The following is a 13,743-nucleotide window of genomic DNA, read 5'->3' as shown; positions in this document are numbered from 1 at the left end:
AATTTAAATTGGTTCTGAAAAAAGGTTCCTGGACCGAATTTAAATTAATTCTGGAAAAAAAGGTTCCTGGGACCGTATTTAAATTCATTCAGAAAATTATTCCTGGACCGTATCGGGAAAAAAATGTTCGTGGACCGAATTGAAATACCTTAAAGATAAAAAGGTTCTTTACGGTCCAGAACCCATTTACGCTTACTGATTTTCTCTCCTGGACCGGAATTGAATTTATTTAAAATTCCTGGACCTTTAACAACCCTGGATAAAAACACCCCTGGCAGGGATAAAAATAATTTTCTTTTGCAGGGGTTAAAATATTTTGTGGTGTGGAAATACCTGGCATCTCTCCCGTTAATTCGTACACTGTGATAAGGACCTTATTTCCCCATTGTTGTCTTGCATGGTTGCCAAATAACAGCGGACAAATGCACTAGATTCCAGCTTAAAAATCACCAGAAACGTTACAAAAAAGTGAATTATAGCATACAATAGTATATTTTCCTTCATCATCATCATCATCTGACAAAGAAAACGTCTTCTTTATAATAATCTTGGGCCGTGGATAGTTCGTTAATCAATTCCGAAACATGTGCATTGGAACACGTATTCAGAACTTCCCGTGGTAAAGTGGAATTGTGTTGAAAGACGTAGCTACGAATAGGGAAGGAGAGGGTGGGAGGTTACAGTCGCCTACTTTACATTTAAGCTATTATAACTCATTACAAATTGAATATAACGATGACATTCTTCGTACCAGGATTTACACTAGAAAATAATAATAATAATTTTAAAAAATAATTTCATCTTGGCGCAATTTCAAAAAGTTGGCACCAGCTCGAGGTGTTAGAACATCAGATCTGGTGTAAAGAGCACCAAATTGGCAACCCTGTCTTGTGCATTAATTAATCGGGACCCTTGTACCGCATTGAGAATTATGTCGAGTTGTTTTTCAGCGATAGAGTTCGATATTTTATGATATGTAAAATTGTTTTATCCGCGAAAAATACAAATAATTGAGTATAACACCATTAAGCCTTGTTCCCATGATATGAAAAACTAAATATGCTGACCAAGGCAGAAATTTATTTTAATTATAAACATATAATAAACGTAACGTTTCAACCTTCTAGCAAGGTCTTCTTCAGACTCGGTACCAAGTACAAATGAAACAAGGTACAAGACAGGAAGATATATATATATATACACAAAAATCAATCCTTTCCACACACAAAATACAGTAATTAGAAAGTTTTTTTTCTGGAACATTCCAGCAGGTGGCCTTCCCTTGTCAACTGTACTTTCACCTGACAGGCGATTTAGCTAAACATTTCCTTTCATCTGGAAAGTGGTTTGACTCTTTATCTCACGCTCTTTTTCCTTATCCTATCTTTCTTCATTCCTCTTCTTTCTACTCTCCTCTTTCGCTCTTGTCCTTTCCACTATTTCTAACACCTTTTTTCATTCTTTGTTTAACTTCAGTCCCCCATTCCAGTTCATTGTGTCTTCTTCTCCTTTCTTCTCTATTTCCTTGGCCTCCTTCCATTTTCTCACTGCGTAGTTCTCTCTTCTCCCTTCCTATTTGCTTAGCCTCACCCCACTCTATGTCATGGCCTGTTTCTCTCGTGTGCTAAAATATCGCATTTCTCTCTCTCTCTTAAGTCGTACATCATCCCTATGTTCTTTCAACCTGTCTTTCATTCTATTTTTTGTTCCTCCTATGTACACACTCTGACATTATTTACACCTAACTTCATAGATAATCTCTTCCTCTTCCTCTTCTCTGTTTTCCTTATTCTTATTTCCATTCTTCGGTATTCTTAAGAATGTCAGTGTGTGTACATAGGAGAAACAAGAAAGAGAATGAAAGGCAGGTTGAAACAACATAGGGACGATGTACGACTTAAGAGAGAGAGAGAAATGCGACATGACATAGAGTGGGATGAAGCTAAGCAGATAGGAAGGGAGAAGAGAATACTAGTGAGAAAATGGAAGGAGGCCAAGGAAATAGAGAAGAAAGGTGAAGAAGACACAATGAACTGGAATGGGGGACTGAAGATAAACAAAGAATGGAAGAATGTGTTAGAAAGAGTGGAAAGGACAACAGCGAAAGAGGAGAGTAGAAGGAAAAGGCATGAAGAAAGAAAGGATAAGGAAAAAGAGCGTGAAATAGAGTCAAACCACTTTCCAGATGAAAGGAAATGTTTAGCTAAATCGCCTGTCAGGTGAAAGTACAGTTGACAATGGAAGGCCACCTGCTGGAATGTTCCAGAAAAAAGCAACTTTCTAATTACCTTGTGCTGAAGGGGAGTGATTTTTGTGTATATATATCTTCCTGTTGTACCTTGTTTCATTTGTACTTGGTACCGAGTCTGAAGAAGACCTTGCTAGAAGGTTGAAACGTTACGTTTAGTTTATGTTTTAAAATAAAATAAATTTCTGCCTTGGTCAGCATATTTAGTTTTAAATAACTGAGATATTTGATCCCAAAGTACAGCTTGGGTATGTTAATGAAAAACTATATCTGTGTGGCTTCCTCGTTTTTTATTCGTAATCACTGGTTGGTTGCATACACGCTCGAATAATGGAAGAACACCTGTAAATGATAACGCAACCAAACTTAGCACTCTTAACCTAACAAAAACGTAAAAAACTGCTATCAGTGTTAAACATAACATTCCTAACCTAGCAACGTAAAATTATGAGTACCAATAAATGCAACATTCCTAACGATACCTCATGTTTTAATTTACCTTCACAAGTTTTCAGTCATTCATGTTTGGTTAACTTTAATTTATAATACATTTTAAAGAAACACAATTAACATTTAATGTAAATTTATTGACTTTCGTAATTACTATTTTGTGTTTATGAAGCTGTAAGGAATATCCCGTCGGGTGCTGTTTTGGATTGCCGTTTTGTGTGCTACATTCACTTGCGCGAAGACTCCGGGCTGTGCTGCTTCATGCCACGGTTCTTAAAGGTCCAGGATTTTTTTAATAAATTCAATTCCGGTCCAGGAGAGAAAATCAGCACGCGTAAATGGGTTCTGGACCTTAAAGAATCTTTGTAAAGTTTTTGTCTTTGTCTTTGTTTTGTTTTAAGGCTCTGTCCGAAAGGTACAAAGTACGGGCTTTAAGTATGGTCTTAGCGGAAGTGACGTCATCTAGTACAGTTCGAAAGCGCCAAGAACAGAAGTACGCAAGTGCACAGCTTGCAGTACAGACGGGAGCTGACTAGGTCACGTGATTTCCACACTCGTTGTTCATTTGTTTAAAATCACGGAGGTAGAAAGCGAGCAGCACAGGTAGATATACAGGTATTGGACAGTGAAACTGAAACACCTGCGCAAATAGCCTGGGATGTTCGCGGGACTCGCCAGAGCCATCTGGTAGTTGAAATCGTACTTATCGGCAATGAGTCACGTTTGCGAGTCCTTGGTAGTCACTCCAGTAGAAGAGGTTCGTCAGTGAACGTCAAATCGTGTGTGTAGAGCGGTATAATGGGGGACATATCCGACTTCAAAAGTGGGCAGATCGTAGGGGGCACGTCTAGCAGGTGCATCTGTGTCTAAAACTGCAACACTTTGTGACGTCTCACGAGCTACAGTATCCAGGGTGATGTGTGCATATGAACAGGAAGGACGAACCACATCCAGGAGGAGCAACTGCAGGGGACAACGGAAGTTGTCGGAAAGGGACTTCAGGGCATTGACTAGGATTGTTGCAAGAAAACGGAAAACCACCGCATCGGCAATCACCGCAGAAGTGAATACACACCTCACAGAATCTGTGTGCACGAAAACAGTCCGTCGATACCTGCATAAGGCGAACATTCATGGCAGGGCTGCTATCCCAAAGCCTTTCATCAGTAGCACAAATGGCGTAAAGCGGGTTCAGTGGTGCCAGACTCATAAAAACTGGACGTTGGATGACCTAAAACGTGTCATATTCTCGGATTGAGTCTAGCTACACCGTGTTCCCAACAACAGGAAGAGTGTTTGTCTGGAGAAGTCCCTCTGATGCATACAACCCAGACTGATTGGTAACCACAGTCAAACATGGAGGCGGATCCGTGATGGTGTGGGGTGCAATATCGTGGCAGACTTTGGGCCCAGTAATTGTTCTCGAGGGTCGTGTCACTACCAAAGACTATAGGACCATTCTGAAGGACCATTTACACTCTATGGTTCAAACACTCTTCTCGGACGGTGGTGCTGTGTTTCAGGATGATAACTGCCCTATTCACACTGCTAAACTTACCACACAGTGGTTCGATGAGCATGACAGTGAGGTTGAACATCTGCCATGGCCCGCTCAATCGCCGGATCTCAACATTATTGAGCCTGTATGGGGTTTGTTAGAGAATCGAGTGCGGAAACGTTTTTCTCCACCACATACACGTGCTGAACTTGTCACTGTGCTTCAGGAGGAATGGCTCCAAATCCCTCTGCCCACGGTGCAGGGCCTCTTTCGATCCTTCCCACGTGGTGTTGCTGCTGTACTGGCCGCCAAAGGTGCCCCAACCCTTATTAAATAAAAATAATGGCTTTCTACCAGGTGTTTCAGTTTCAATGGCCAACACCTGTACGTTATTGGCCAGCAAGTTGTTGGTTATAGTTCTTCTAATGTGTGGAAATGTATGTGTACGAGCATTTGAAAATACTATGTGATTTCTATGGTGAAAAACAAGTGTTTAAATGGCGAGGAAACCAACGAGTACTCAGTTTTATCTACTGTTCGTATTTGGCGCTGCAGTCGAAGTGCTGTTTGAAAGACTTTCACTTCCAGTACACGACTTGAAGACCGCACTGCAAGACCATGCTCGGAGGATGCTCGCTTAAAGTGCGCTCTTACACCTTTCGGACACGGCCTAAGTAAACTTTATGCACAGAAAAGCTAATCGGGGCTGGACCTACAGTTTAAAGTGTGATCCGAACCTCTATGTGCTTTGGCGGGTATCGAACCTGGGACCCCTTGATTACAAGGCGGCGACGCTACCACTGCGCCATAGGAGAGGCACGTATTGTACGTTTGCATAGGCTATTTATGATATGAATGTGAATATGGTAGTTTGTAAAATTCCGATACAAAAGTACGTACAAATTCCAAAGAAAAGCACTTTAAAGCCCTTTTTTTTGTTTTCTGCCAACTGCCATACATAACAATAACCATCGCAAAAAATGTTTTCTTTCCTTTTTTATGTTTTATTTTAGTTACTTTTGTACTTTACGTATTTACGCGTTTTTCTACGCATAATTTACGTTTCATGTAGAAAACCTTTTTTACGCGTAATTGCACAATCCTGTCTACAAAAAAAAAAATACTTTTCAACAAAACAAGCTTTGTTCAAAGGTAGGTAACACACGAAAGAAATTCTGCACTAAGTAGCCTCTGCGTTTCTCGTGGAAACGGGGAGCGTATTTATAAACCCTATAGTGCTGCAGAAGCTCCAGCGATATGTGTGGCTTCTTATTGGCTGTCATTCCGGAAGTAAGTGCAGTGTTTCTTCAAGGTAACGCTAGATGGCAGGGTTGAAACTGACAGTGTAGATTTCAGAGATCCATCCCAACAAGATAAGAAACCCCTTCAAACTAAAGTTAATTTCTTAGCACATTTTCTAAATTAATGTTTTGAAAGAGAGAAAATCAGAACTCTTGAAGTTAATGAAGTTATTTAAAGTCACATCAGTGCAAACATTATAACAACTTATGCACCTTCCTATTTATTGTATATTTTCCATGTCGCGTCCATGGTAGATTATACAGAAATGGAATTATTTAGTATATTCCAAGATATGAAATTTCTTCTTTAATGCAGTAATCACTTCATATAATTATTTTACAAGCGCTTTTAGAGGTATCAAAATTATTATTTTCGGTAGCCTCATGTTGATTGATTTTTATAACTTGAAAAATATTTTTTTAAAATTAAAAGTATTTTTTCATTGAAATATATATTTCTTAGCATAATTTCGACAATTTGAGTATAAATTTTATTCCTAAATAATCACGAGACTGATCTTTCCATACTTATCCTGTAAACAGTGAAACAAGGAATGACGGACAAAGAACGTAAACACTTCCGGTGCGCACAGCCAATAAGAGAGCGTTATATACCTCTGGTTCTGCAGCACTTTAGGGTTTGTAAATACGCTGTCTGATAGCGTAGGGACTAATGCTTGCATTGCAATCGACTGGTTCTGGGTTCCACTACTGGTGGAGGCACTTTCTTAGCTGTAGATCTTCTATCGATTTGTTCATCTGAACATAACGTGAATTGAAATCAAAATTTGCGGAAATAAAATCATATCATTTTTCCTTTTTGTATGAATATTGAGATATGCATATACGATATGCTGAAAACTATCTACGAATCTACAGTGCGTTCGTTTTGGTTCTGGGCAACGATAGCGCGTAAACTACTTTGAGCAACTCTTACAACACAGGTTAGTACTCGCTATGCAATCTTCAATATAAAAATGGATGTGTGTGTGTGTGTGTGTGTGTGTGTGTTTGTTCCGGCATAACTCTCGAACGCCTGGAGCGATTTCAACCAAACTTGGTACACATACGACTTTAAATATGGAAATAAATACTGTGGGGTAAGACACCCCTGGAACCCCTAAGGGTGAGGGTGTGAAGGGGTGACATGTAAAAATAATCGAAAACGACCGATATTAGTGTGGAATCCATAGTTTTCGGGGTCGCTAAGATGAATCGTGACACTCCCAATGCCGTTCAACTCCAAGTTCATCACCTATCGGAATAGAGGGTGAGAGGGGCTGAAAAATAAAATGTCAAAAATAACCTAGATTAGTGTCGAATCCATAGTTTTCGGAGTTTCGAAGCTAATTGGTGACATTCACTTTGACCATACTTGGTACACATACTATGACTTACAATCTGGACAGAAATACTGTGGAGGTAAGACACCCCTGGCTCCGCTACCGATATTAGTGTGGAATCAATAGTTGTCGAGGTCGATAAGATGAATAGTGACACTCCCAATGCCGTTCAACTCTAAGACACCCCTGGCACCTATGGCACCTCTAGGGGTGGAGGTGGGAAGGGGGTGATATGTAAAACGATCGATATTAGTGTGAAATCCATAGTTTTTCTGGCCGCTGAGATGAATAGTGACACTCCCAATGCCGTTCTACTCCAAGTTCATTTTACACTATAGTTATAATTCATTATATTCCTGTCTAATAGAAGATTGGCGTAAATAAATACCCGAGCAATGCCGGGCAACCAGCTAGTATAAATATAATTGCCTACATGCTAAACATATCCGTGTAAATAAGCGAGACTTTACGGGACGAAAATGCCGGCATCTGCGTCATGTCACACGCTATCTCGGCCCACAGCCAAAACGAACGCATTGTAGAAATAAAACTATGCATAGTGCGAACGCATACGCTGATTGATACACGGAGCTTTTTTTGCGTGAACATTCTCTGAGGTTAAGCTTTCAGGTTCGCATCTTATGAACCAGTCAAATGTTTATGCAGCTCCGTTACAAATTATCAGGATGTGAAGGTTAGCATTAACTTCACACAACGCTAGCCATAAAAACAGTAGCCTACTTGCCTTTCATATACAATTCATATTTCACCTGAATTGGGCAAAATCACGCCATCCTAAGGACCGACGAAACTGTATGAAGGTATGGCCTTCTTCCTAATTATTTCATGAATAATCTCACACACACATGCACGCACACAAACAACGGAGAAAAGGAACCAAAGAAAACTTCATTTTATAATCTCCACTTCAAAAAAGCAACCTAATGTGTTAAAGCACCGGGTTTATTTTCAAATTCTCAAAGTTTGTTTTGCCGTGCTTTCTGTCGCTTGCCGAACCTCGTGTAGTTTCAGCCATCAAAATTTGGGAGATATATTTTTCGTAATTTATCTTCTATATATATAAAAATGGATGTATGTATGTGTATATACAGGGAGGTTATTTCAGTCGTTCACCGCCAGCGTGTCAGCCGTTCGGCGGGCTCTTCATGCAACAGGTCCCGGCAAATTGCGTTCAGGAAGTCCGTAACAGAAACCGCTTGTTTTGTAATGTTTCCACTTTTCACAATTACAGTTACAATTACAATTGAAATAAGCACGTACCTTGTCGCAAGGATGCTGTGTGTGTGTGGAAAAGGTGTCCTCCCAAATACAAATATTTCTGGCACCTTATTTCTGACAGAAAATCTTAGATTAGACATCGTTACTTTATCGTCAGTTGTCAGAAAGGGAAGACAGCATCCCGGCGCATAAAGCAAACCGAAAGCGTAAAATGATATTTAAAAGTAATAATAATGATGATCACTAACCTCCTGTGTTATAAGAGATGTTGAAAATGACCTCCTTTAACAGCAATACAACACGTTTCTTAGGTTCAAGAGATCCTGTCTATCGTAATTCCCTGACCACTTTTCTGCAAGAATTCGTTTTCACGTAATTATCGTACATAAAAACTCTCTGTTCAAGACTATATTTGTTTAACGACATAACTAATGAATGAATAACAATTAACACACAATAAAGCACTGGCCATGAGTAGCACATTACAATAACACAGTATAAGCAACACGTGTACTGATAAACGCAAACAGAAGTGAACATGAACGTACACTGACGTCTGGTAGCCGACAGTGTTGCTAACCATTTTTCGGCAATGTCCCTACAGACGTAGTCAAAATGTCCCTACGCCAAGTAAAGCGACTAAAAAAATTATCACCTCATGAGCATGCAAAACAGAAGATAAAATATACACATTTACTTACCAAATCTTTCTGCTCGGTGCTTCCACAATTAATGAAGGAGCGAATTTACATTTGCCTATCCTAACTTAACCTAACCGTACCTGGAAGCGGCCCCGGCGCCTACCCAGCGTCGAATAACATGGGTACCTGGGGGAAACCCTGGGGGGTAAAGGCGGTCAGGGGCGTGATGCTGATCACATCACCCCCACTCACGACCGGATCAAGAAAGTGTGGGGCGTTACCCTCACACCCCTTATACGCCTTCATGGCGTGGTGCTATGCACAGGGGAACACTTTACCTTTTTTGTACCTGAATGGTTCGTGGGGCTATCCGTCAATGGTTTGTTGGGCTACCCGTTTTTCGAGCCCAAATTTTAACTATGTTTGCCTTGCCTAACCTAACTTAACCTAACCTTACCGAGAATGCTCAGTGGGGCTATTCCTGAATGGTTTTGCGGTAATTGTGATTTCGAACCGATAAAAAATATTTTTTTCGTAGCACTTTAACATCATCGAAGACGCCATTTTAGTATCCTGCAATTTTATGATTGATGTAATGTTGCCAAATTTACCTGTAATCAAATCAGTTCTTCTACATCGCGATTGTCGCTGTCACATGTAAGCACGTTCTTTGGGCAATATACTGAAATGAATAAGTTTATTAATTAGCCCTCCTGCACACTCCACCTAACAATCTGTATAACATTAACAACTTTTTTACTGTTCTCTTCCGCTATTCTTACACAATCCATGCTCTCCAAGTATGAAATCAACAGTGTGGCAACGCTGTAGACAGCGTAACTAATTGTAATTTGTTCATATCAACAAATATGGCTACCATACTTGTATACGGAGAATCATTGCGAGAATTGAAATGCTTATTTTACAACTTCTACACGTTAATTAACATTTTTCCCCCTCACCCCAACATGTTAACTTGAGATAAATCATCACGAATAATTATTTCGTGAATATAAGACGTAGCATAGAAATTACAGAAGGGTCCGGTATTGTAAATTCTTGCCTTAATGAATAATAGGGGTGTGCGGGACAGAATTTTTTGGGTCGGGACGGGATCGGGACGGTAATTTTTTTAAATCCCGACATTCGGGACTGAAAAATTTGCAATTTCCCGACCAAGTCGGAAAATTTTCGGGACGGGAAATGTTCGAAATTTCCCGAAGCACTGGAAATCTCGAATTTTACAAGTCATTTTCACTTTAAGTGATTGTTTTTGCATTTCTAGAATAAAAACTTACAATTTTCGATAAGTTCCAGAAACTTACAAGGCAGAAAACGTCAAGAATTAACGACTTTTTAAAGTAAAGGATCCCGCACACCCCTAATGAATAACGTTGAGTCGTTTACTGTTGATTATGTTATTTGAAGTCATACATGCTGCTGCTGTGCAGAGATAGATGTTGGTTGGTGATGCTGTATTTCCTGCAGTCTTTAACAATTCTGGTCCCATTTTATTTCCCTTTTTTGTTTTTGTATCACTTAACATTGAAAATATTCTTTCCGTTTCCGCTTTAGAATGTGGCAATGTTAGCACTATTTTCGCGAGAGTGGAAATGTTTTCAAAAAGGAACTTGCCTTGAAAGTTTTTGGCAACCGATAACATGTTCCAAAATTCTGATGGAGATTTGTTAGTTAGTTCTTTTTTCTCCTCTTCGCTAAAGTATCCAGATAAACTAATTCATAAAATGTCATTTACCAAGATTGAAAAAAGTACCTACGTTTTCCCTCATTTGGCAAAATCTGTCCCTACGTTCCTACGCGGGCGAAATTTAGTGAAAAGTCCCTATGCTTAGGGACATGTCCCTACGGTTGGCATCACTGCCGACACGTGCAGTTTGAATCGCCCTCTCGCGGCTGACAACTCACCCAACCCCCGATAAGCTGCCGGCGCTGTCGCGACAACTGAGGATAAAGTAGCGATGTCTAATCTAAGATTTTCTGTCAGAAATAAGGTGCCAGAAATATTTGTATTTGGGAGGACACCTTTTCCACACACACACAGCATCCTTGCGACAAGGTACGTGCTTATTTCAATTGTAATTGTAACTGTAATTGTGAAAAGTGGAAACATTACAAAACAAGCGGTTTCTGTTACGGACTTCCTCTAATGCAATTTGCCGGGACCTGTTGCATGAAGAGACCGCTGAACGGCCGTCACTCTGGCGGTGAACGACTGAAATAACCTCCCTGTATATGTTTGTTCCGGCATAACTCTCGAACGCCTGGAGCAATTTCAACCAAACTTAGTACACGTATCACTTGCAATCTGGAAAGAATATTTTGGGGGTAAGACACCTCTGTCACCCATAGGGGTGGGGTGGGAAGGGGTGACATGTAAAAATAATCGAGAACGACCGATATTAAATTCTGCACAAACACACATCCGTGACTTTATGCAATCCGCACAACGATAGTGTTTCTCGGGTTGTCTAACATTCAGGCTGTGTTGCGAATGGAATCCATAATTTTCGTGACGCTCCCAATGCGGTTCAACTTCAAGTTCATGACATATCGGCATGGGGGGTGAGAGGGGGTGAAAAATAAAATTAGACAAATGACGTAGATTCGTGTCGAATCCATAGTTTTCGGAATCGCTAAGCTAATTGGTGACATTCACGATCACATTTAAAATTAGTTTCATTTTACACTATAGTTAGAATCCATTATTTTCCTGTCTAATAGAAGATTGGAGTAAATAAATACACTGGAAACGCCGGGTAATCAGCTGGTATAATATAAAATTCAACAAGAATATATTTTTTTCTAAATTACATGTAAAAAGTTTACATATTGGCACCATGTTGCAATATGTACAATGAGGCGGGTAGGGGAATGGGAATATATTTACTTAGTAATTCATTTACTACAGCTGGTTTCGAGTTACGTTTGCATCTAGGTTCACCATATTTAATCAGTTAGATGTAGAAAAGGAAGAATTTTAGGGGGGAGATGACGTAAAGTGTTAGTAAAGCTAAAAAAAAGTGACATTCAGTAAGAGGGTAGTAGTAGACCTGCTGTCATAATTAAACACTTTGTGGGGATTATGACATAATCTGTGGGAGGGAGAAGCATCTTTGGACTTGGCGGGAGGGGGGCATTTCGGCGTACATGTATACCCTCAATTTTCTCTTTGCGCACCTATTCATAATTACATTGCTTCTTTAATGTACAGCATATTGTCACGGTGGTCAGCATAGTGCGCTAGGGCAACAGGTGTCCCGGGTTCTAATTTTGGTAAGGAATGGATGTGAATGCTTGCAAAGCATTTATGTGTTTTGTAACAGATCTTTCAGTATCGTTATGGCAACGTGAGTAAAGTGAGAAATTTCAGAGGTATACAGGTGATGCCATTATAGACACACACAAAGAAATTCTTAGCAAAAAGTTAGTTGGGCGTATTTTTTGTCATGTGAGGGATCAGGGTTCGATTCCCAGGTGGAAATTTCTCTGTAAATGTCCCTCCATAACCAGTTCTGGGTCTCATCCACTCTCTCACCGTTACCTGGGAGTAAAAGCGACTGGAGCATGGTACTGTTTACACATCACCTTCACTGTTGCCGAGATCGAGAATGAGTGTAACCTTACCTTTACACTAGCTTTATGCCTTTTTATTCTTGAGTACATACATACCCTGTACAGCTCCTAGATCGGCAGAATCGGCGACAACAATGCCGGCGTGGAATGACTTGTCATCATCGCTTCGGAAAGCCCTCAGATCAGCACCAGGTGCTATGTTGATGTTCAGGTAGAACTTCTTCGCCAGCTGCCTTATCCTGGAAGACAAATCGTCCTCCTTAAACCCTCTTGGCGTTTCTGCGACGCCTTCAGCAACGGGGATGTCAAACCGTTCAGCACCTTGCTTCTTTCGTAACTCGACGCCGTCGAACAGTTTCAGAAGGTTGAAGCTCTGAAGTTTGTCGAGATTGGACACCACATTCGCCTTCATGCAGTCCACATCCCAGTCCTGGATGCAGTGCGAGAACTGGTTCGTGTCCGCACGTTCCTCTGCCACTGCTGGAACATTATTGTCCAGCTTCGTCTCACTAGGACCAGGAGTTTTGTGAACATCCTTACAGAAACACACCGCGAACACCAACCAAACAGGAAGCACAGTGTACATGGTCCTCAAAGCACGGAAGAGCAGTGCGTCCAGCACGATCCCAGACACACAAATGAAGGAACCATACACTAATTAGAAGTCAAAGACCAGAAACGTTCATAATGGATGTCCGCTAAAGAAATAATAACCTATTATCTTCGTTCAGGATCTATTGCCATCCATGCGTAATCTCTGTGAACGTGTGGGGTGTCCATGCACCTCTTGTTCATCAAAGCGTACCAAGGAACAACCATCGTGCAAGAGTTCCTGTGTAACAACTCACTTCTACTTCCAAAGAACCACTGGCACCCGCGGGATATCGCAATAAAGTTGTCCATCGTGTGCATCAAAGTTAATTGTGCTCTCAGGTCTATGACTATCAGCTCGAAATGTAGATTGCCAATAGCTTGTTTTGTTTTCTTAATTTTCCTGTTCTGATTTCCTGTTCAACACGTTTTCATCATCCACATGTTCAAAGAGTATAAAATGCAACACTGATTATATCTCAGCATATCATTTGTCATTTGTTTTCGAAGGGAAATTAAGGTCACAGCAAGATCTACTTTTTTTTCAAGAACATTCTTTTTCTATAGACATGCATTACCGAATTATGTGGCGTCATTATCGTACAAATAAGGGGGGAACCCCCGAATACAACCAAACCTCCACCCGTATGCATTCGAGGGCATACGCTTGTCCCAGTGCCTCTGCAATAAACTGGGACGTCTTTTGCTCGAATTACGGTTCCCCCGTTATTGTTGTGCACTACTATTTTATTGATAATTGCAGATACATAAGACTGAAAATAAAAAGAAAACAATACAAGATTAAATAACATAGTTAATAAATTGAGTTACATTACAT

The 13,743-nt window shown here is 40.4% G+C and overlaps 1 protein-coding gene across 1 annotated transcript in view; it reads right to left on the bottom strand.

The window, feature by feature from the left end:
- LOC146004058 (uncharacterized) overlaps positions 1-12,940 on the bottom strand; it is an 82,314-nt gene extending 69,374 nt beyond the window's left edge. Inside the window, exon 1 of the mRNA XM_083142671.1 lies at positions 12,411-12,940. Within this exon, the coding sequence (XP_082998797.1) occupies positions 12,411-12,900 (490 nt within the window). The 5' untranslated portion in view covers positions 12,901-12,940. The remainder of the gene's footprint in view (positions 1-12,410) is intronic.
- Positions 12,941-13,743: the final 803 nt, after the last annotated feature.

Source organism: Lepisma saccharinum, chromosome 21 (genome assembly GCF_977018435.1).
Source record: "Lepisma saccharinum chromosome 21, izLepSacc3.1, whole genome shotgun sequence".
Taxonomy (NCBI): domain Eukaryota; kingdom Metazoa; phylum Arthropoda; class Insecta; order Zygentoma; family Lepismatidae; genus Lepisma; species Lepisma saccharinum.
The sequence above is the reverse complement of the archived record's forward strand: the minus strand, read 5'-3'. Positions and strand labels throughout refer to the sequence as shown.